A 25,300-nucleotide genomic window follows, 5' to 3' on the forward strand; every position below is an offset into this window, starting at 1 on the left:
GCGATTTATTAAAAAAAGCTGTGGTTGTCACGTGACTTGTTGATTTGCATGTACTAAATGATTTTAATATAATACAACCAAGCAGAGACGAAAATTATTCGGTAGTGTGTTTATTTGTTTCGCAAGAAGTATTTAAATAAAAATAACTTTAAAATATTTAAGGGGCGCTTGTTATAGCACTGAAATGTTAGAATTTATTGTAGGCATCAGAACAAGTGGTTCATTTTTATAAAACATATCAATTTACATGAAAATAAATATGTTGACAGGTCACGTGAACTTTTACGGCATATATGGAAGTCCTCTCGCACGACTTGGACTATTATTAGTTGTAGGCCTCTGGCTGGTTTCGACCAGCTATAGCATGCCCGACGTCGTTAAACTGTGCAGAGCCTGATAAACAAAGTATACTAATTTTAGATTTCAGGAATATTTCTTTTAATTTCATAGTTTGAAAACACGAACTTACAGGTATCTAAACCTGTTAGAGCATACTACTTTTTTCTTATTTTTTTTAAGAAAGGAAGTCGATAAGAATTATGGCCATGAAAGTAAGTTCACATTTTCTTAATAAGTACACTAACATGTAGTGTGCACTGGTTGACAGGTATAAGTACACTAGCATCTAGTCAGTATTGGTTCACACTATTAAGTACACTAGCATATAGTATGTATCGGTTCTCACTAATAAGTACACTAGCATATAGTAAGTGTTGGTTCACACTAATGAGTAAACTAGCATATAATTAGTATTGGCGGACACAAATAAGTAAACTAGCATATAGTACGTATTGGCAGACACTAATAAGTAAACTAGCATATAGTACGTAAAGGCAGACACTAATAAGTACACTAGCATACAAGTGTTGTTCTACATTGATGAGTAAACTAACATATGTATTTTATTATTGTAGGATTTTTTAGTGCCTGAACTGAGACAGTTTTTGGTTTTACTTCTTGAAATGTAATTTCCTGTTGCAGAATAGATGATAAAGTTTTACAAAATCTTTCATTTAAGTGTTTAGGCAAGGAAGTATAATATTTTGCATTTTATAATTTCGTGTATGTTAAGTGGTTTTAAATGAAACTGGTGATTTCAAGTAGCTTGTTATCCACCTTTCTTGCAATGAGAGAAAGTCCAAAACCACCTGAGAACTTTTGAAGGTAACCTCCTCTAAGGAAAGATCCACATCCTAAGAATGACTAGATTATTGGATTGCTTTAAACCTGTTGTGTTTTTTTAAGCGACGGGGCATAGCCTAATAGCTAGTGTTTTCTATGAATTCTAATATTCGTGGTTTAAGTCTTGTTTTCGCAAAAGAAACGTGCTTTGCACTTTAGAGCCATTGGTGCACTAAACAAGGGTTACTGTTGACTGTATCTCTATATTCATTTTCAAACATTTTTGCACGAACATTCTGAAATAAAAACAGACAAGTAAACAAAATTTTGCTGGTAGTAACTTGTAAATTATCGCAGTAAAACTAGCAAATGACCTACCGTAATATCCTAACCTTAAGTAGGTGGTACAATTTATTTTATTTGCCAGGATAACTTGGTGACTTTAATAATAGTTAAATCTTGTTTATTTAGAAAGAAGATATTATTCTAACGTTTCGGTTATTGAGATGAACTGAAATATCCAACATGGCTTTTTTGTACATAGTTACCTTTCTGGAAGGGATTTATTATAATGTTATGTGGGTTTTTAAGAAGTTGAACTGTGATCAGTATATTCAAATTAAGTCGTATCCACTTCAAAATGAGAATAAATTTCTAATAAAGGCTTAACCGTCGATTTAACAGAAGTTTTTGACCCCGATTGTTGTTAAAAATAACCCAGTCGTTCTTTGTTCTTTCATGATTTAGAACAGGTATGGTGATTTATGAAAAATGAAACCTAGCGTGGCTGTTGAGGATAGTGGTTTTATGTTAACTGTTGTTAATAAGAGGTAAGTGAGAGCAAAGAAATGTGAATAATAATATGTCAACCACATTACATATGCTATATCATATGCCGACGAGGTGTTTTGCCTATTACCAGGGCACTTCAAGCCTGCTGGGATACGTCAGGTATTTTAGTGGTTGATATATGTTAGTATGTTATTCTGTTTAATAATACATTTTTATTCCTACTGCAAAGACACAAAAGACAGGATACATTATAGCTACATACTTTCAGCTTCACTGATTCAACCATCTGCTGGAGCAAGACTTCTTGTGGGATTTATTTATCAAGTCTCATATAAAACATTCTAAAGAGAATCTTGGAGCAGGTACTCCTGTGAGATTTATTCATCAACTCTGACATAAAACTTTCTAAAGAGAATCTTGGAGCAGGTACTCTTGTAAGATTTATTTATCAACTCTGATATGAAACTTTCTAAAGAGAATTTGGAGCAGGTACTCTTGTAAGATTTATTTATCAACTCTGATATAAAACTTTCTAAAGAGAATTTGGAGCAGGTACTCTTGTAAGATTTATTTATCAACTCTGATATAAAACTTTCTAAAGAGAATTTGGAGCAGGTACTCTTGTAAGATTTATTTATCAACTCTGATATAAAACTTTGTAAAGAGAATTTGGAGCAGGTACTCTTGTAAGATTTATTTATCAACTCTGATATAAAACCTTCTAAAGAGAATCCTGGAAGAGGTATTCTTATGGGATTTGCCTATCAAACGGAGGTTCTGACAGACAGTGACCAGCTGTGAAGTAAATTAGTTATTTTCATATTTCATACTTATATAGTGTAGAAAAAGAGGCAGAAGGGTTTCGGACACACTGGCTAGGCTAGAGGAAGGACTTAGGCCTTTTCACCATGTTAACGAGAAGGCTATTTTAATATTCTACAGTAAGAATGACATCCCACCTGGCGGTGTGAGTAGATGTTCTGTTTCATTTTTAAGACCAACAGTACAAAGATAATTTATTGATAATTTCTTGTCACATGCTAAATGGGATATTTCATTAATGAGTTCGTCTCTTTGGTAACGTGGAATGATGATTTCTTTGTGTCAGTCTTGGACGTTGTTGTTAAACTATTGTTTCTAACCCATAGTGAATGGTCCTGTTTTTACTTCCTCCTGCATTGTTGCCTAGAACTTTGATTTGTGACACTTGACTGACACTTACTGTGACAATTACAACTTTGTATAGGGATTAATGAGTGTAGACAATGCTGCAAAAAAAGGTGCTGAAGTATGTTCGTTTTTAAAAAATTTAGCATTTCTGATACAAATGTTCCGAAATGAACAACATTCCTATGAACTGTACATTGTACAACATGACTGTTCGTAACGTTAGAGCTATCGGTACTAATTATCAACGTTTCCAAAGTGTATTTTGTTCTTGTTGCATTATCTATCCCAAAACAAAACTCTTTGGGCAACCACTGCTAGCAATAATATAATGGTTCCGAGAAGTATCTAAAGATGCGTTTTGCAGTGTTTCGAGATTCATTAGTGGCGATGATTGTTTTGTTTAGTTTTTGAATTTCACGAAAAACTACACGAGGGCTATCTGCGCTAGCCGTCTCTAATTTATCAGTGTAAGACTAGAAAGAAGGCTTCTAGTCATCACCACCTACGGCCAATTCTTGCGTTACTTTTTTACCAACGAATACTGGGATTGACCGTCACTCATAATGCCCTCACGGCTGAAAGGACGAGGATGTTTGGTGCAACCGGGATTCAAACCCGGGACCCTCAGATTACGAGTCGAACGCGTTAACCCACCTAGCCATGCCGGGCCTAGTGGCACTGAAGTAGTGAATATTATTTCTCATTGGTTTCTTTCAACTAATGCAAATTGCATTTTGTCAAAATTTAGAAGTAGTTAAAGATAATTTGTGAACGGTTTCTCTAAAGTTGATTGTTTCTTCAGCTGCTTCTTCATTCTCTCAAGAATGTCTTCTTCTAACTATTGCTTTCTGGAAATTTTACAGACTAGATACAACTTCTGAAATAAGTCTTATATGTGGAAAGTGGTGTTTCGTGACAAAAAAAAGATAGAAAAGAGGACAAGCACGGGTGTTCATACTCTCACTTCACATATAACATTCATTTCTCACATCCAACTGGCTTTAAGCTTCTCAGATTGGGAAATAACGAGTTATTTCAAAAGTATGGAACAATTCCATCTTTTTTATTTTTTACCTATAAAACCACTTTTATTGTAATCTAACTAAGTTAAGCCTACTGTGTTCTGGAACAACTTACCTGGTGCTGTAATGGCAGGAATCAATAGAGCCACACCACAGCTGTTGGTAAGAATCAATAGAGTAACATCACAGCTGTTGGTAAGTTTGTTTGTTTGTTTGGAAATTTCGGACAAAGCTACTCGAGGCTATCTGTGCTAGCCGTCCCTAATTTAGCAGTGTAAGACCTGTTGCTAAGAATCAATAGAGCTACACCACAGCTGTTGGTAAGAATCAATAGAGCTACACCACAGCTGTTGGTAAGAATCAATAGAGTAACATCACAGCTGTTGGTAAGAATCAACAAAGTTACACCACAGCTGCCCTGATGCTTCTCTTACATTCACAGGAAATGTAGGAGAATAATATATTAAACTTTTCGGTGAGTCTTAGGCCTGTCATGTGCTCAACTGAATATTGCTTGCATTTAGCAGTAATTGACATACCATTTTAATAGCAAGTAAAAAAATTCTAGACAAATACGTTTGACTTTCTACTAACAGGCATATTTTTGATTGTTCAAGTGAGAAACAAAATGGCAATATAAAACTCTCACTACATTGTTTCAAAGCTGCTACTGGATACTCAGCCAAATGTCTTCTTCTTGAAAATCTTCATCTATTGGACCACACTTTTGGAATAATCTCAGTATTTAAACTAACTACTAGTAGCCGTCAATCTTACCACTGAGTCAAAGGGGACCATGAGAGTGTGTGTATTTTCTTATAGCAAAGTTACATCGGACTATCTGCTGTGTCCACGAACCCCTCACTTTAGTGTTGTAAATCCGTAGACTTACCGCTGTATCAACGGGGAACTGGAGTTGAGAAAGGATTTATGAGTGAATAATTGTGTAATTTTTATAGCAAAACCACATCAGACTATGTGCTGTATCCACCGAGGGGAATCGAACCGCTGATGGTAGGGTTGTAAATCCGTAGACATACCATTGTTCCAGCGGGGAACAGGAGGTTCAGTAATTTACCCTATCTATCTGTTACACAAATTAAAAGTAGGAAAGAAAATAACAAGCGCACGTATTTTTTATATTACTGCTGTTTATAATCATGAGTTTAACTTAAACCATGGAGAACAGTACCAATGTAACATTTGTTGATTACCAGGAAAGCATCAATATACCACTTGGTGAATGGGAGAACAGTACCAATGTAACATTTGTTGATTACCAGGAAAGCATCAATATACCACTTGGTGAATGGGAGAACAGTACCAATGTAACATTTGTGGATTAGCAGGAAAGCATCAATATACCACTTGGTGAATGGGAAAACAGTACCAATGTACCGCTTGATAATTAGGAGAACATTACCAATTTACTACTTGATGAATGGGAGAACAGTATCAATGTTCCACTTGGTAAATGGGAGAACAGTGCCAATGTTCCACTTGGTGAATGGGAGAGCAGTGCCAATATTCTACTTGGTGATTAGGAGAACAGCACCAATGTAACATTTGTGGATTAGCAGGAAAGCATCAATATACCACTTGGTGAATGGGAGAACAGTACCAATGTACCGCTTAATAATTAGGAGAACATTACCAATTTACTACTCGATGAATGGGAGAACAGTATCAATGTTCCACTGGGTGATTAGGAGAACAGTACCGAGGTACTATTTGGTGATTAGGAGAACATTATCCAAGGTACCACTTGGTGATTAGAAGAACAGTACTAATTTACTACCTGTTGAATGGGAGAACAATTTCACGGTACCACTTGGCATTTAAGAGAACGTTACAGATTTATCATTTGTTGATTAGGAGAACAGTACCAATGTTCCACTTGGTGATTAGAAGAAGGTAATAATGTACCAGTTGGTGATTAGGAGAGCACTTGGTGAGAGAAAGTTTGAAATCCTCTGCTCAACCTTATCCCTGTGATAAGACAAATACTATGTGTTTAGAGAAGTTTCAGGGTTCTCACCCGTTCGCTCTGACGTAAACAATTAAGAAGAATTTTGAGGTTAGACATGATTAGTGAAACCGGTAAATATTATGTTTAACAATATTTAAATAAATCAGTTTTTGAGAACAAAGAATTGTTACAAAAGTGTTCAGTAGTTTAGAATTAGAGAGTGCTCCGAGGTACCTGAACGTATATCGAAAAACGTGCTGCAATAGAATTCTATAAGTGGATGAAAGAGAATCTGTGTTAAGCTTGTCTGGTTTGGAAATCCATCAATCAACTGTTAGCTTACATTAGCTTTAATGTAGGCCTGTGATTCTATAGTATAAGTTTGTTAAGATTCATGTTCACCATTACTGTAAATTACGGGATATTTAACCATTATTTTGAGTGGTCAATAACTGATATTAACTGTTGTTACGGAGATGTTTTAATCAAACATGTTTTTTTGTTACGTTTGAGTCACTAAGCATAAACATTAAGTTTGAGCCACCAGACATAAGGATTAGGCTTAATACGCTAGTTATAAAAGTTAAGGATTGTTCATCATGATCTTTTCGACGTACATGAACCTAAAACATGAACAGTTTTTTTTTGGTATGATGATGGTAAAACGTAATCAAGTGTACATTTATTTCGACGTTATAAAATTATTTATTTAAACGCCGAAATAAAGAAGGTACGAATGATACGAGAAAAACAAATACGATATTAATTCTAGAGTTATTTTCGGGTCTATATGACCAATAACGTTTCATGACTTCATGTTACATTTACATATATCTTTGAGTTTATCTGCCTCCACCCCCAGGTCGGTGGGTCAGCAATAAGTTTATAGATTTACAACGCTAAACTCTAAAACTCGTTTCTTCTCTATGAACAAACTTAAGATTATTTATTGTGTAGCTTTGATCGACAGCAACAAAAACATAATTTTCTAACATTTAACATAACATTTAATGGTATTCCAGTTTGTTTAAAATGTTAATATCACCCAAAATATTACACATGTACCTAAATTCTAAAATAATAATATGGTTAAGAATGTTGAGCCCACATCGGGTTATCTGCTGAGCCCTCCTAGGGAAATCGAACCCCTGATTTTAGCGTTGTAAATCCGTAGACTTACCGCTGTACTAGCGGGGGCCTAAGAATGTTGAATTCCAAAACTTGCATCGTTTGTTAATTGAAATCATACTTCTCTGTATATGTAACTTCGTTGTTCACATAACATCAATAAATAAAGAAAATGTTACGGTTGAAAACTATGTGTGGGTTTTTGATAAATGTGGTTATTCTATTATAAAAATAAAACAAACACTCACCTTAAGCATCCAGATCGTTTCAACAGTTGAACGAGCAGGTGATGCGGTACATTATTCTTGTATTAAACAATAAATTCCAGGAACAGGTCATTCGCTCATCTTTGTTTATTTTAACTGTTTCTATGTTCTGTTTCCTCCTATTTGATTTACACGCAAAAGCCTGTTATTCAACATGATTTGGAATGACAAACGTATTTTTAACTAACTACGACCCTGATGTGTCAGAGTAACTTTGACAAACCAGACCACTTAAATCTTAGGTTCGATTCCCCTCAGCGGATCTTTGCGGTAAAACACAAATACACACAGAAAGATAGGGCAATGCTTCGTTTTTTTCATTTTTCTCAGGGTTCCTCACAAAACTTTGCATATTCCTGATTCAAAGGTTTTAACACCACTTTTGCTTTAGTTCTAAGTTTAGCACATATGATTTACAAGTAACATATGTATTGTTAAACTATATGATGAAATGTTTTGTTCTGATAACACATTTTAAATGTTTTATAGAAAGAAACTACAGCTGCACATCAGCTCCATCTAGCGGCCTTACAAGGTGATCTTGATCTTATAAAACATCTGCTTGATAGCGGAAAAGTCTACGTGGATTGTTGGGATGAGGTAAAACATTTCTTATCTTATTACTTTTACAGTTAACTAGCTTTCAAGTAACATTCCTGAAAGTTTTCAGTATTTCGTTAAATTGGATGATGGATGGTGTTTAGTATTAAATTAAGTGTCACTGGACTTGAGGTCAAAGTTTTCAACGCCAAATCAATAGGTATAGATATGCTCTGATTTTCCGTCATTCTTGACGGCCTTTTATGTTAGTAATTATCAAACAGCACGAAACAGTACCAATCTGAAATCGCCTTTAACTAATTACAATCAGCACATAGCAATCCATAACTACTTATAACATGGAGCAGTTCATAATTACCTGTGATTTGTCATAACCAGAATGTAACATTCCATAATTACCCATAATTATTTAGAAACAGCAGATAATATTCCATAATTATCTGTAATAATTCAAAATTAGTATGTAACAATCCAAAATTACGTATAATTATTCAGGCCCACAAGTTGATCTTTGGTTTTACAATACTAGAAACCGGGTTTCGATATCTGTGGTCGGCAGAGCACAGATATCCCATTGTATAGCTTTGTGGTAAGTTTCGAACAAATGACTATAATAATACAGAATCAGTATGCGACAATCCATAATTACCTGTAATAATTGGGAACCAGTATGTGACAATCCATAATTACCTGTAATAATTGGGAACCAGTATGTGACAATCCATAATTACCTGTAATAATTGGGAACCAGTATGTGACAATCCATAATTACCTGTAATAATTGGGAACCAGTATGTGACAATCCATAATTACCTGTAATAATTGGGAACCAGTATGTGACAATCCATAATTACCTGTAATAATTGGGAACCAGTATGTGACAATCCATAATTACCTGTGATCATTCAGAACCAGTATGTGACAATCCATAATTACCTGTGATCATTCAGAACCAGTATGTAATATCCCACAATAGTCAGACAGGTATCATGTTTTGTTTATTTTGTTTTTATATAAGTTAAAATGCGGTGACTGTGAGTTTATCTTCTGGTTAACAGCAACTTTTATTAGTTTAATTTAATGAGATTCTAGCATTATAAGCTGGAATATTTTTCAAATGTGTACAAGAACACCGAAAAACTATAAGTAAGCGCAATGTTACATCCGTTTTTTGGTATTACAGCTTATGTTAGTTTTAGTGTTAAGGAGTTCTTATGTTCAGCTGCAGAACCTTCTATATCACTAACCAATATATTTATTATTTATACTTAATATTAAAATAAACTATACAAACATTTAACGTTAGTTTTACAAAACTGTAAGTGCGTGTTGATACATTTCAGTTATTAAAATCAATGTTTTTATTGAACTAGACTCGACGTTTCTCAAAAGTCATTATCAACTGTAAGTATCTGTCGCTATGTATGCATTTACATAACACTTAATATTAAAATCAATGTTTTTATTGAACTAGACTCGACGTTTGTCAAAACTGATTATCAACTGTAAGTATCTGTCGCTACGTATGCATTTACATAATACTTAATATTAAAATCAATGTTTTTATTGAACTAGACTCGACGTTTCTCAAAACTGATTATCAACTGTAAGTATCTGTCGCTATGTATGTATTTACATCATACTTAATATTAAAATAAACAGTTAGAACTCTTCCTAAGTTTAATGTTCACCATACTCTGTATGTTTGTTTGTAAAGTGTCGAAACCAGTTTTCTAGCATTGTGAGTAAGAAAATATAGCGCTAAACAACTTGGGGGGCGCACCGTAGTTTAGCTTTAACTACAGATTTTATGTGTCACTGAGATTTAACTGACAGTAAACATAGTTCTTCCTATTACCAGTGAACACATTAAATGTGTTTTTATGATATTCTATCCCTCCATATTTGACGAGACATTTCAGTCACATGTTCAGACTATATCAGTCAGCTTAGAAATTGTTTTCAAAATGTAGGATCTGTTTAGTTCCAATCTATGATATTTACATAAACACATGAAGTGTTTGATATTTCATTATACACTAACATTTGAAAGCACCAAGTGTTTGAGATTTCATTACGTAATACAATGAATTATGCACATGAATGGTAATAGTTAGTTGTTTCCAGGTGATGTTCATAATCTCGTTCACAAGTTCAGTCCGCAACAAATTCTTAATTTGTACTTAAAAACTAACAAGCTTCTATTTATATGCTGTAGTTATTCAATGATGTTTCAGGCTTAGGATAAGTAATTTTTCAAAACTGACAGAGACAGTGTAACATGTATTATGTTTTCCAACTATAAATCAGTGTAAACAACAAAAAACAACAACATTTAACTTTATGTACACTATACCACTTAAAAATATTAGTTTAACAAAGCATCAAACACAATTTTTTCACTAATGAGCAATACACAAAAAGAGTTGACAATTATAAGCGTAAAATAACATAGTTATAATGCAAGTGATTATTCTTTAAGTATTTAAAAATAGGTCTCTTCACGTCGATTTTGAAAATGTTACCGTGTCGTGATATATCCTGAATTTACAGATAGATAGATCATGATTTATATAAAAATCGTAAGTCACATATCAATGGGCCTGGCATGGCCAGATGGTTAAGGCACTCGACTCGTAATCTTAGGGTCACGGGTTTGAATCACCGTTACACCAAACATGCTCGCCCTTTCAGCCGTGGAGGCGTTATAATGTGACGTTGGTAAAAGAGTAGTCCAAGAGTTGGTGATGGGTGGTGATGACTAGCTGCTTCTCTCTGGTCTTACATTGCAAAATTAGGAACGGCTATCGCAGATAGCCCTCGTATAGCTTTGCGCGAAATTCAAAACAAACCAGACAAAAAAATATATCAGTGTTCCAAAGTAACCAAAGTCTCTCTGTTTTAGAAAGTACACAAGACATATCATGCAATTGAAATTCTTAACTAAATTAACTGCCTACTGTTATGCTGAATATTAGGTCTTGATCTACAGGTTAAAATTGACGTATTTCATCATATATTATATTCAACACATGTAAGTAAAAATTTGTAATGTATCTGCCAAATATCAATAGATATATAGTATCACACATTCTCAAACATTGGAGAATGGTTAAATATCTAATAATAAGACTGCACAAATAAAATAAATCTCTACAGACAAAAACAAACAGAACATTCACCAAAATTATTTGTACTGATACGATGATTACGTGACCTGAAAATACTCACCACAAAATATATACTCGTAACACGTGTCTGTATATATGTTTATTTATTACGTTTATACACAAATATAACCCAGATCGAAAGAACTATCTAGGATGACTATTAAGGGTAAAACACAGTAACTGTTGCTTTCATCTTCGTTGGTTACTCACGTGACCACAATTTGAGAAAAAACAAGTTATGCTTTCGTTTCTACAAAACTGACATTCAAATCAGGCCTTACATTTCTGCATCTTTCAAGATTCGTAGGTCTAAAGACAAGAAGATATATATATTTTTTTATTTTACACATTATAAATCTAATATATTTACTGTCTATCGTCACAGAATAAACTTTTAAATCAAAACAAACTTTATGTCTATTATATATTAAGAGTGGCAAAACAAATTTATATATTCTTACACTTTACATAGCGTTACAGAAAATAAGTGCACATTCACTAAATTATTAGTACTTGATTATACAATAAGAAATTATTTTCTACTTCTATAATACTAGTTTTTATCTAAAACTCTCAACCTGTCGATTAAATATAATTTTACAAAATATGAAACATAAAGGTATGTTCACTGTTTAACATTAAGAAGAGGTGGTAGTTTAGGCAGTAACGAAATATCAGTATTGTCCATTTTACAATTTGGACAGTTTTCTGTAATTTTATCTGAGGAACAAATTCCTCTGACAAGTTGACAGCATAATAACCTTTGATATTTATAATTCACACAATCTTAAATTTGTATGGATTACCTAAATTAACGTTTATACAAGGTAGTGTATAATCCTTGTTACACTTTTGTTGTTATAGTATTTATAAAAATTTAGTCACGTTCACTGTAGTATCAGGAATAAGTTAAAGTCATAATACATTATTACATGGTTCTCCTAAGTTATAGTAACCTAAGTTTTAATATTAGAATATAAAAGGTGACTAGCAGAGATGGGACAATGTTACCCACTTTTTCAATAGTTTTGTCATAATCGTTAACAAACACTTAACAAACAAAACTATAGCATTATTTCTGTGTGTGAAAAGGAAAAAGACAGGAGACCGGGTATTGATGACATCCTCAAGGTTTCGCACTAAGTAAAAATTGGTGTTTTCCCCCATATATACCTACAAAACACCTACATTCTATCTTCCTTAAACGTTTGATCTTGGTCATGCCTGAACGAAACCTCTCAACCAGTATCTGCGTTCGTAGTGTCGGTTGAAAGAGTGTGTCAAAGTATTGGGTAAAATAACATATCAGTTACTGATGTATTTAAGTTTAGATATGACACTTCTATTTGATTCACAAACTCGTTCAGACGTATCCAAGAAAATCGTCATATTACATTTTAGGTTTTGTTCTCAAGTGTTTCAATGTGTGTGGTACTTAAGTCTGAGAATGTTTTTATACATACTAAGGATAGTATATTACTTTATGATGTGAAGTAAGTTTCATATAAGTAGTTTACAGAACATTGATTTGTAACTAATAGTTTTTATATAAATCATGACCTATGTATAAAGTGTAAATGAAAAGTCTACGTGAAGAAATGCCTATTTTTAAATTGTTCGTTTGTTTGTCTTTTAGTTTCGCACAAAGCTACTCAAGGGCTATCCGTGCTAGCCGTCCCTAATTTAGCAGTGTAAGACAAGAGGGAAGGCAGCTAGTCATCACCACCCACCGCCAACTCTTGGGATACTCCTTTACTAACGAATAGTGGGATTGACCGTTACATTATAACGCCCCCATGACTGAAAGGGCGAGCATGTTTGGTGCGACAGGGATTCGAACCCGCGACCCTCAGATTACAAGTCGAACGCCTTAACACACCTCGCTTTAAATAGTCAAAGAATAAACACTTGATTTACAACTCAAGGCTCTTTTACACCTACAATTATCAACTCTTTTTATGCATTGACCATTAGTGTAAAATGTGTTTGATGCTTTGTTAAATTAATATGTTTAAATGGTATAGTATACATAAAGTTAAGTGTTTGCACTGATTTTTAGATGGAAAGACAATACATGTCACCACACCATTGTTACAAAAATCTGCGTCAGTTGTGAAAAAATTACTTTTCCTAAGCCTGAAACATCATTGAATAAATACAATATGTGACTGAAAGCTTTTAAAATTTAAATAAAAATTAAACTCTTTGTTTTCTAAAACTTGTGAACGAGCTGATGGACATTTACCTGTCACCAACTAACTCTGTTACCATTCGAGTATATAAGTTGTTTTATTGTATAATGAAATCTCATGCATCTCATAATTTTAAATACTAGTGCATAATGAAATATCATACAATCCACATGTTTATACCAGTATCACAAAATAATTTTGAAAAATTATTATGAGCAGAATGATACAATCTGAACATCTGACCGTTTGTTGTCATTGTACATGTTAACAGTTGTAAGTCAGGAACTGTCGCGGCAAAACGATGCTGCTATAACGTAAAGGGGGAGAGAGGGAATGACGTCATCAAAATGACGATATCATAGTTCAAAAGTTATCACCAGAAGGCATTAGCAACGCAATGCTAGGATGCCATGAAGGATGATTACATCACAAAATAGAGAACGTGTTTATAGGCCACCATGACAGGTGGATATGACTCACACAATACATGTCTAATCACGCTGGTAATTAATTAATTAATCGTTCTAAAAAGGATGCTTAACACTAATCAATTAAATAAGTTATAATTGGTAAATTAAATTATTTTTAATAATATTGTCTTAAAACGGATGCTTAAAACTAATTCATTTAAATTAATTCGTTCTTAAAAAGTCACTTGACATTAATCCATTAGATTATTTATAATTAATTCATCATAAAAAGAATGCTTAACACTAATTCACCAGGTAATTAAACTCCCTATACTAAAAGGATTATACCTCATTCAATAAAGTGATTAAAGATTTTCAGTAATATAATTAAATGCCAAAAACAATAATGAGCATAATAAGATAACAATTTTACACATTTTTACGACGCACAAAATGGATGTCTGTGTGTTCAAAACACCCTAAAAAGGGCAATATCATACAATATTTAAAATTGTCACTTTATACAATATTTCACATCATCAATAAACTTTTTATTATACAGTAAGACTTTTTCTAGTTTGACTTTAAGTAACAAAATAACTTACAGATTTTTTTACAAAGGCAATATTTAATATATATATACATAATTATTATTATTACTTTAACAGTCGTCCATAGAATGTTAACAAATATAATATGACAGTACTTCTGCAAGTCATAAAGTCTAGATTAAATTGTGTTAAAATTCATTATTTTGCATACTTCAGCATCTGTACTAAAGTAACAAGTGATTCATTTACTGTATATGTCCTTTTCTAAACAACCATTGGTTAGCTCCACGTGCACACAAAACTTGTGAAGGTATGGAATACATTTCTATATTTTTCTTAGCTTCTCTCAGACAATATTCTGCAAGATACGTAATGTTTCACAAATTGTACGTAACCAATAATCACCCTACAGCTAAATATAATATATGAACAGCTTATTGACTACTAATATATAAAATAACACAACTTTCAGACTGTGCATCAAGAAACTCACATACATATTTCTAAATGTTATTTCAGTTACAAATTCGTAAAATTAACAAACCCTTATCTTATGCCAAACACTAATACACATATAGACAGTTATTGTGATAACAGGTGATCAAATGTAAAGCTTTTTTCTACAACACCTCTGAGATATTTATGTCACTAACATACAGTTTATCAAGGGTAACTCATTCAAAGATCGGTTCTGAGTTGACCAAGACAAGATTGTTTGCAAAGTAAGTACTATGTTGCAATGTAGAAATAGGGAGAGTTTGATGAAAACATACACCCACGCACGCACACACACACACACACACACACACATATATCCAGAACAAAGGAACATTTTAAGAAGAGACCACAGATTGACCATTGTGTTAATCATCAGTAACTTACTATCGACTTATTATTGACCATTGTGTTAATCACCAGTAACTTATTATTAACCATTGTGTTAATCATCAGTAACTTATTATTGACCATTGTGTTAATCACCAGTAACTTATTATTGACCATTGTGTTAATCATCAGTAACTTATTATTGACCATTGTGTTAATCATCAGTAACTTATTATTGACCATTGTGTTAATCACCAGTAACTTATTATTGACCATTGTGTTAATCACCAGTAACTTATTATTGACCATTGTGTTAATCACCAGTAACTTATTATTAACCATTGTGTTAATCATCAGTAACTTATTATTGACCATTGTGTTAATCATCAGTAACTTATTATTGACCATTGTGTTAATCACCAGTAACTTATTATTGACCATTGTGTTAATCATCTAACTTATTATTGACCATTGTGTTAATCACCAGTAACTTATTATTGACCATTGTGTTAATCACCAGTAACTTATTATTGACCATTGTGTTAATCACCAGTAACTTATTATTCAATACCTGATTTGTAGTGATGATTGGGAATGTCATATTTAAATTTAGGTATCTTAATAAATGGTGTAACGTTAGTAACTGGTGTAGAGTTTTGACTGATAAGTCAACTGAGAAAGCACGATTGCAGCTTCAGTGACTGGCGGGTTTGTTTAATTTCATACAAAATTACTCAAATTCTCTCTGTGCTAGTCATTACTAATTTTGAAGTGATAGAAAAAACTGCTGAATAATGCAACTAATGTCACATTATAACGCCCCCACGGCTGAAAAAGGGAGCATATTCGATGACAGGTTTCGATCCCGCAAGCTGCAGCATGCAAGCTGAGAATCACAATGCTGTACCAGACCTGTGATTATGTGTTATTGACTTTCTCTCGAAATGTAAACAGAATATTTTGTAAGTTTCTCATAGTAAAAACATTATTACAAACTGGAAACATGATTCATTTTCTCTATATAATAACGCAAAGTGAATTGTGTGAAGCAACTAAAATAATGTATGTGATAAAGAGACCAATTAACATTTTACTTTTCAGTTTTTTTTACCTTTTCGTTTTTATATGTCGATCAATATTCAGGTAATGTATGTCTTGCTAATAAAGTGGGTGGAAGAGGATTCGGCTGGTGACATTGTATGTGAAAGATATTTTAACCCTGAACGATCTTAATACTACATGGAGGTGAACGGTGAAGTCAGATACCTCAAGGCTTAGGAATAGCTTTCCCTAATTTAGAACTTATTAAAAATAGAGATCCTTTATCAGGATCTGTTAATGTTTTGGACCACGTGTCGAAAATTCCAAGGTTAGAATTCTCGACACATGGTCCAAAACATTAACTAATAGGTCAACATGAAAAGAAAGTGTTACGAACACAGGAGACTTAAAGATATATAATATACAGACAAAACATTACACTTCATCATACATATTTAAACACATGTGTGTAATTGTTTGTTTCTTTGGCTGAAAGGGCGAGTATGTTTGTTGCAACCGGGAGTCGAACGCCTTAACACGCTTGGCCATGCCGGGCCCCATGTGTGTAATACGCCACGTCTAAATATAACGGTGAAATGAAACTAGAAACCAGTTTGAAATAGTTAAAATTAAATAAAACATTAACTATATTAAACTGTGAGAATGTAGTTCTCTCTGGAATATACACTAGTAGGCAGGAGAGGTAAATAAACGAATTGCTTTCCGTGTTGATAATTAACTTGTGAATACAAGAGAAGGCCTTTCATAAGGTAAAACAACAGCGGAAAAACAAAACAAACCAATAAATAAATAAATAATACAGGCGATAGTGTCTGAACAGTCGGATCAGTCACAATCAGGTTTCTTGGATATAGTTTGTTTGTTTGTTTTTGAATTTCTCGCAAAGCTACACGAGGGCTATCTGCGCTAACCGTCCCTAAATTTACATTGTAAGATTATTGGGAAGGCAGCTAGTCATCACCATTCATTGTTAATTCTTGAGCTACCTAACGAATAGTGGAATTGACGGTCACATTATAACGCCCCCACGGCTAAAAGGGCGAGCATGTTTAGTGTGATGGGAATTCGAACCCACTACCCTCAGACTGGATATAGACTGTCTCTCTCTTTTACATTATATAGGTAATTTCATACCATGACAAACATATCGCATTCGTACCAGCTTTTTTTTATTTTTTTACAGCTTCTATGGCTTTAAAATATTCCGGTATTTCAAAGTAATTTTCAAGTTCGGTAAATTTTTATATAAATGAAAAAACAACAACAAAACATATATATATATATAACGCTCACTGTGTAACTATTAACTTATAGTGATCTATTTTTATGAAACGTTACAAATACTTTTATGATGATGGATCAGGACTGAGAACTAGTTAAGATGAATTCTCTTCAAGTGGTTCTGAGATTCGTAATACTTCCACGTTTCATATTGTTGAACATGTTTTGAATATAACAGAAAATAGCAACAGATGGCGATTTCTATTGTTTTTAATTTTAATCGTAATAAGATATATTTTACAGATCGATAGATGTCAAACCAGTTTGTAAAGACGTACAATAATTTTGGTTCTGTTTTGACGTACATCCGTTCTAACTATGTTCTTATTCTTAGGAAGGAACCACAGCACTATTCCTAGCATCTGCAAATGGATTCTACCATTGTGTCAAAGAACTCCTAAGCGAAGGTGCAAATCCGAATTTTCGAAGAGAAGTAAGTCATTGAAAATTTTACATTTTCTATAGTAAAATGAACATTACCACCATCGTTGGATTACGTTTGTCTGCTGTTACAAATCATTTAACGCACCTAGGAATATAATCTGAGATCAGTTTAAGTGTTGCATTTACTGTTCTTCGTCAGTTTAACCTCATCATCAAGTTTTTCAAAGCATACGTTGTTAATACGAGTTCTTAAACTTTGAACCAGTCATAAAAGGAACAGAAATTAGCCCTGAATTTAGAAGATTCTGTGAAGCAAGCAGTTTTATAGTGAAAACATAAGAAGTAACTGATTTTGAAAAAATAAATGGTTTAGAGAAATTTGAAATTCTTCTTCTTAATACATTGCGTTTTTCAGACGAAAAGTAAAAATAAATGAAACAAGATTCGAACCCAGGATTCTGCTAATTAGGAAAATTTGGAACAACTAAGCTATCTAATTAATGAAAACGGAACGTTTCTGAACAGTATAATCGCGGGTTCGAAATTCGCTACTACTGTAGAGTGTTAATTTAGAAAAATGTTACCTTTATATACAGTAAAGCAACCAGCGGTTGGTTTTACTGTTGTTCTATTTGTTAAAATATCTCATGATTCTCTCTCTCTCTTTCTATTAATGATAGAGTATGCTTTCTTATACAATTTTTACTTTTATTCTGTTATATATGGTATACGTGTTATGAATGATGTATATGGTACACATGCTACAAATGATCACATTTGCAGTGTGCTTATGTGTATGGACAAGGAATGATTCAGAAAATGAAATAATGTGTGGTAAAATAAATTTGATTTCACCTGATGATTCTGCACTTTGATTTAGTGCAAAGCTACATAAAGGGCTACCTGTGCTCTATTTACCACAAGAAATCAAATCCTGGACTTTAGTCTTGTATGGTCGTAGATTTACTGCTGACCCACTGGAAGAACTTCAATAGATGGAGAAACGTTTTTCCTTCCTGTTCTTATTAGTGAAAAGCTACAAAGAAAAGGCTATTTGTGACAATGAGAAATGAACCTTTTGGTTTAATCCATCATGGTAACCGCTGAGTCGTATCCAGCCATGTGGGAATTATCATCATGATTTTCGATCTGTTGTCACGGTAACCCACTGATGGAAATGTAGCAGGTTTGATGGTGTTTGATATACAGGACCGTTTAATGTTAGCATTATTATTTAATTCATTGTTTGAGTTAATATTTCATGATTGTTTAATTTTAATAACAAGAGAGCCAGAGGTGAGTGATTTTGAAGGCGATAATTATGACAAATTTTTGGTTTTACTTGTTTGAATATATATTTCTAAACCGACTGTAGTGTGGGCTGCTCTTTTATTGTCGAATTCGTCTCAAATAAGTTACAGACACCTACTGTAGAAGTATCGTCAGCCCATATATGCACGAAATCGTAACAGATGGTATAAACAAAGGATTTTGAATGCTATAACAATGCACCATGAAATCATGCCTAAAAGATTGAAAAAAATGAGTTTATTTTTTGAAATAAACTTGCGGGTTTAATAAAATTTGTTGTGTATATTGTATATTGATCAGGTTATAAAAAAGTATTTTTTATGGTTAAAGCTGCACTATATTTTTCACTGATAGATAAATTATTAAAACGTCATAATTAGAAAACGGAACTGAAAGCGTCTAAAAACTGTTGTTTGCTTTTGCATTATTACTGACTTTATTTTTAAACATGTGACTAAGCTGATTATGCAAAGACTTCTGTGTGCTTTAGAATAGGTTTGGATGATCTATGCACACGGTGTACAAACTGGTGTATATTAACAGCTGCATTTAAAATAATAAATTATGGAAACATGGTTTGAGCACCACTCAAGAAGAAGATAAACATAGGAAAGTTCTGGGGATGATGTTAGAAACCAAGTTGATTATATCACAATCAATAGAAGATTCAGGACTGCAGTACAACAGTCAAAAACTTACCCATGAATTGATTGTAGGAGTGAACATGTCTCTGTAGTTAGTACCATAAAGATATGGTTGAGGGAACTTACAACGTGAAAGACTATGAAGAAGTTTGATTCCAGACAAGTGTACAATTGCAGTTAAAAACTGTTCTTAATAACTTGGAGATGAATAAAATATATCAAAATAAGAACATTTTAAAGAAGCACTAGTTTAAACAATCAATGAACTTATTTGAATTGAAAGTAAGGCAAAAGAAACAGAAATAAATGACTGAGAAAAAATATTTTTGAGTTTATGACAGATGAAAACCCGTAGTACAAAAGAGTATAAGTTTGTTTTTGAATTTCGCGCAAAGCTAAACGAAGGCTATCTGCGCTAGCCGTCCCTAATTTAACAGTGTAAATCTAGAGGGAAGGCAGCTAGTCATAACCACCCACCGCCAACTCTTGGGCTACTCCTTTACCAACGAATAGTGGAATTGACCGTCACGGCTGAAAGGGCAAGCATGTTTGGTGGAACGGAGATTCGAACCCACGACCCTCAGATTACAAGTCGAATGCCTTAACACACCTTGCCGTGTCGGGCCTAAGAGTATAAGAAATTTAACTTAAGAATTCGATGAACGCACAACGAAGAAAAAAAAATGGTTTAACAAACAGAATATATAGAAACTGAAGAACAAATGAATCGATCTATAATAATATTAAATAGAACACGAGTAAAGCACAATAAACTGCTAGTAAATGTATAAAAACTAATAAGGTGTTTTACAGAAAGAGAACAAGTATTAAACAAATGGACAGAGTATAACAAATATTTATTTTACGAATGTAGTGAAGATCATGGATGGGTTGAAATCGTTTAAGACAAAATTACGAATAGCTGTGAGCAGAATGAAATCCGATAAAGTTACAGGACCAGATGAAATTACAATGGAACAAATAAACTGTGTGGAAGTATTTGGTATAGAAAGGTTTTCACCTATTATCAATCTCAGGAAATCGATCTTTCTTGGGCTCCTCACAATACTAGGAGCCATTGAAGGTGAACACCATTAAAACACCAGTTTAAAGACGCATGTGGTGACAGAGATCCTATTAAAGTTGTTAATGGTGAGAGCTAGAAGTGGAATAATGCCAACGATTTTAAAAGTTCAGTGTGGTTTTATTGAAGATCGTGGTATAAGAAACGCCATCATCATGGTACATATGTTTTTGAGGAGAGAGCAACAAAAATGAAAGATCTTTTTTTTTAGGTTTTGTTCATTATTCCAAAATTCTTTCTTAGAGTCAAGCATAGGGAATTAATAAAAATGCTGGGAGAACTAACACTGATGGTAAAGAATTGAGAATTTTAAGAAACCTCTATTGGACCGAATTGGAGAAGCAAAGATAGAAAATTTCACCCATATTAAGAGAGGAATGAGATAAGGCTATGTCTTTGAACTTGTACAATGAGAAGATCCCGAAGATTTACTAGGAACTTTCACTGAAGTACAAAATTCAAACAACTTGTGTTATGATGACGACACAATTTCAAGAGCTGAATCTGAAGCAAAGATGCAAAACGTTTTAGATGAAGTTGTTAGTGAAAGTGAGGAAAAGAGTTAAAGTATTGACTGCAGGAAGTTACTGAATGTTAATTACATAGAAGATCATTCTTGTATAGATTGTCAAAATAGATAAGAGAGGTTGATAAATTAACTACCTGGAAAGCTGAATAACATCAAATGGCAAATGTGAACATGAAGTAAATTGGAACATAGGAATGGAAAAGACGCTTTCCTGGAAACGGAACAAATATATTGATAAATTTTAAAATTTGTATGAGGACGAAGTTAAGAGTTTTTAATTGCTATGCTGTACCAATTCTCACATACGCATCAGAGTGTTGTACAATATCGCCAAGTGTAAAAAAAAAAGATTTGAAGTAATTGAGTTGTGGTTCTTAAGGCGCATATTGAAGTATGTTGGACAAGTCATACCTCAAATGAGGATATTTTGACAAAACAAATTACAGAAGAAAGCTGCTGATTAATATAAGAAAAATTGGAGTTCTTTGGACACTTTATGAGGAAAGAAGAAATTGAAAGTCTGGTTAAAACTGGAAAGATTGAAGAAGGAGAGACTGTGGAAGACAGATATTGACTTAAGTCAAAAGTATCTTTAAGTGGATGAATGTATCGACATTTGAAACTTTTTGTGTCTCAAAGTAAGGGTTTTAGTTTAATTTTAACCATTATGCATAGTATTATGTGCTTATCTCTAACACTTATATTTTAATTCAGGGTCAAGATTGCTAATGTGAAATTCCACATAAAATCTATGATGCATTGCAACTTTATAGAGTATAACATTTATTGTAGAGTAGTTTTTATTTTATTGTAAAGCATGTTACCTTATATTATTCTAACAACTCCTAATACGTCTGTTTTACCTTGTCACTGTTAACCATTTCCAACAGTGGCTCAGTAGTAAGGTTTCAATAGTTGCGATAAGAAAAACATAGATATCCCTATGTTTTAACACCAAACAAACTAAATTACTGCTCTATAGAAAATAGGGCATGGATCGAGAATAAACACAAGTTATCAATAACTGATCAAGGAACTAAAATACTACCATGATACAAACAAAGATATTATACAGGCAAAGAAGAATAATGCTGTAATAGTTTTGTTCTTTCTATTGGTCTGAAGAATAATTTCAATTCCACTGGTAATTTTCTAAAGGATAAGCATCAGAGCAACATTATCAATAAATCTGATGTGTCTTTAGCCAAATAAGAAGCAATTAAAGATCTGTAAAGCACATATCAGAAACACGTGACGAAACCAGAAGAGACTGATGAGTAAAAAAAGGCTTACTTTTTAAAATCAGTTATGGTGTGACGTCAGCAACTTTATTTTAAAACAGAATATAAACTGAAACTTTGGTAATTATAGTCAATATCTTGGTAATGAAAAACTAATGACTAGTTAAAAATTACAAGAGAACAAGACACCTAAATACGAAGAATAGCCTAGGACATCATACATTCGGAAACTTATTATGTAATTTCCCTTTAAAGCTCCACTTGGAGATTACTCAGTGACTTGTATCAACACCAATAAAATATATTAGACGTAAAATAATCTATGAAATAAAATCCTCATAGTTAGGCTAGGACTAACTACACAAGCATGAAGGTATGCCATTGACGCATTAATTTATATCATTGTCTAAGTACGCCATTCACGCGCTATGTATGACGTTGACGTACTAAGTATGCCACTGACAGCGTAAAACAATTTACGAAGACGAAGAGCATTATTTGTTTTTGAAGCCATTAAGCAATTCAAGTGTTACATAAGATGGAATCTTTCCTTTCAGAAATACTATATAGTAACTATGACAACTTAATATAACAATAAATATGACAAATGTGACGTTATAAATATAAAATTTCGAAGAAAAACGACTTTTACTCTCCAAATTACAACAACAAATATTTTTATTTTAGTTATAGGTCTGTCAATGCAATAGGGCTAATTATAGAATTATGAATGTAAGGGGTAACTTTTCATTTCCTATTCGGATTTATAGCTTATATTTCTCCTAACCAGCAAACTCAACAACGATTTTTATTTCTCCGTGCCTTTAGACATTATTACACATATTGTTTCTATTGTATTCAGAAGTCGTACTAAGCATTGTTTATCAGCATTGTTAATCTCTACTCATAGCATGTTTTAATTAAACTAATTTAAGTACTTCTATAATATTTTAGACAGGCACATCTCCCTTGTTTTTTGCTGCTCAGAGTGGTCACCTGGACATTGTGAAGCTGCTTCTAGAGAGTGGAGCCACGGTAGACCCTGTTAATTTGGTCAGTCATGACTTTTGATGAAAGTTCTTGGCAATACATTGTATATGTGTATACAGTTCTATAGGTGAAAGGGTGATTGTTTAATACAGTTTTGATTTTTTCACAAGCTAAGTTTTCTTAAATACATTATTTCAATTTTACTTTTACCCTTTAAAGGAGTTTATTATGTTCTTTTGAAGAATGGATTATTTTTTCTTTAATCTAGTGACTTCAGAGTTCGTTTGTTATGATATTTTGTTGAATGACACGAATTCCAGGTTCTCTTCCACTATATACATTTTTCTTCCAACATATATTTGATATTCGTTCTCAGTATATCTACATTTCTTCTTCAATATCTAATTTTCTCTTTAAATAAATCTAAGTTTCGTTTTTAGGTATGTCTAAGTTCCTCTTTCATTACAGAAGTTTCTCTTTTAATATCTAAGTTTGTTCTTCAACATATATATCTATATTTCTCTTTCTCTAAATGTTTCTTTTTCAATATATATAGTTCTCTTTCAATATATCTGAGTTTCATTTTCAAAATGTACTTGATAAAGAAATGTGAAAATGAAAATGATTCAATAAATTCAAACACGTAATAATGAAGTTTCCTTTGGACAGCAAATTAATGAACTACTACTTATAGCTTTGTTCTTACACAGGACGGCGGTACTCCACTTACAGTAGCTGTTCAGTGGAACTATATTAATGTGGTTAAGGAGTTGTTAAAACATGGTGCAGATATCAACGCTCGTATGACGGTAATGTATATTTTGCTGAGTTTTTCTGGAAGAAACGGTGGTAGGAGAGAACAAAGATTGGACTTTAAGTATTGTTATAAAAATTGTTAGTTCAACCCATTGGCGATTTTTACTCCTATCAATCTCGTTTTGTGTTATCTTCCTGTCAACAATATTACCAATAATGTGTGCATGTATAAAAGTAAGATATTATGGTCTACGAATTCTCATGATATGTTTACAAAACTATTAATCACACTCCAGAAATAAACAAATTTATTCACACTTGGCGTTTCGGTTTACGCATTGTTATACGCGTTCTTCTTGGTTATCAGTTTATATTTGTAGGTGACATTCTAACTTTTGAAAAAGACATGAACCAAAACGTCAGATTTTAGTAAAACTGTTCTTTGTTTTTATTTAAGATTAAACATGGTTTAATCTCACCACTCTGCTCTGCAAAGTTTAAAAACTGAGAGGTAATTCAAAGGTATTTAATTACTTTACCTTTAAGCCTGTTTGGGTAACCAGTCATTGACGATAGCTAGTAATTAAATAATAATGAATAAGACCATAGAGTATATTTCATATTACTTTGTTTATCAGCTGTTATCAGGGTTTAGAGGGTGTTTCACGTTACTCTGATTATCAACGGTTATTCAGGTGTAGAGTATGTTTCAGTTTACATTGTGTATCAACGGTTATCAGGGTGCAGATAATGTTTTATATTACTTCGTTTATCAATGGTTATCAGGGTTTAGAGGATGTTCCACATTACTTTGTTTGAAAACTCTTATGGGGCAATTTG

The 25,300-nt window shown here is 33.0% G+C and overlaps 1 protein-coding gene across 4 annotated transcripts in view; it reads left to right on the forward strand.

The window, feature by feature from the left end:
- Positions 1-316: 316 nt before the first annotated feature.
- LOC143235427 (uncharacterized) overlaps positions 317-25,300 on the forward strand; it is a 44,726-nt gene continuing 19,742 nt past the window's right edge. For 2 of the 4 annotated variants that reach the window (XM_076473582.1, XM_076473581.1), the window contains exons 1-5: positions 317-551; positions 7,959-8,069; positions 17,856-17,954; positions 23,669-23,767; positions 24,415-24,513. In XM_076473582.1, the coding sequence (XP_076329697.1) occupies positions 540-551; positions 7,959-8,069; positions 17,856-17,954; positions 23,669-23,767; positions 24,415-24,513 (420 nt within the window). In that variant the 5' untranslated portion in view covers positions 317-539. The remainder of the gene's footprint in view (positions 552-7,958; positions 8,070-17,855; positions 17,955-23,668; positions 23,768-24,414; positions 24,514-25,300) is intronic. The other 2 variants (XM_076473580.1, XM_076473583.1) reach the window with 2 other exon arrangements.

The sequence above is a fragment of the Tachypleus tridentatus genome, chromosome 12 (assembly GCF_004210375.1).
Source record: "Tachypleus tridentatus isolate NWPU-2018 chromosome 12, ASM421037v1, whole genome shotgun sequence".
Classification (NCBI taxonomy): domain Eukaryota; kingdom Metazoa; phylum Arthropoda; class Merostomata; order Xiphosura; family Limulidae; genus Tachypleus; species Tachypleus tridentatus.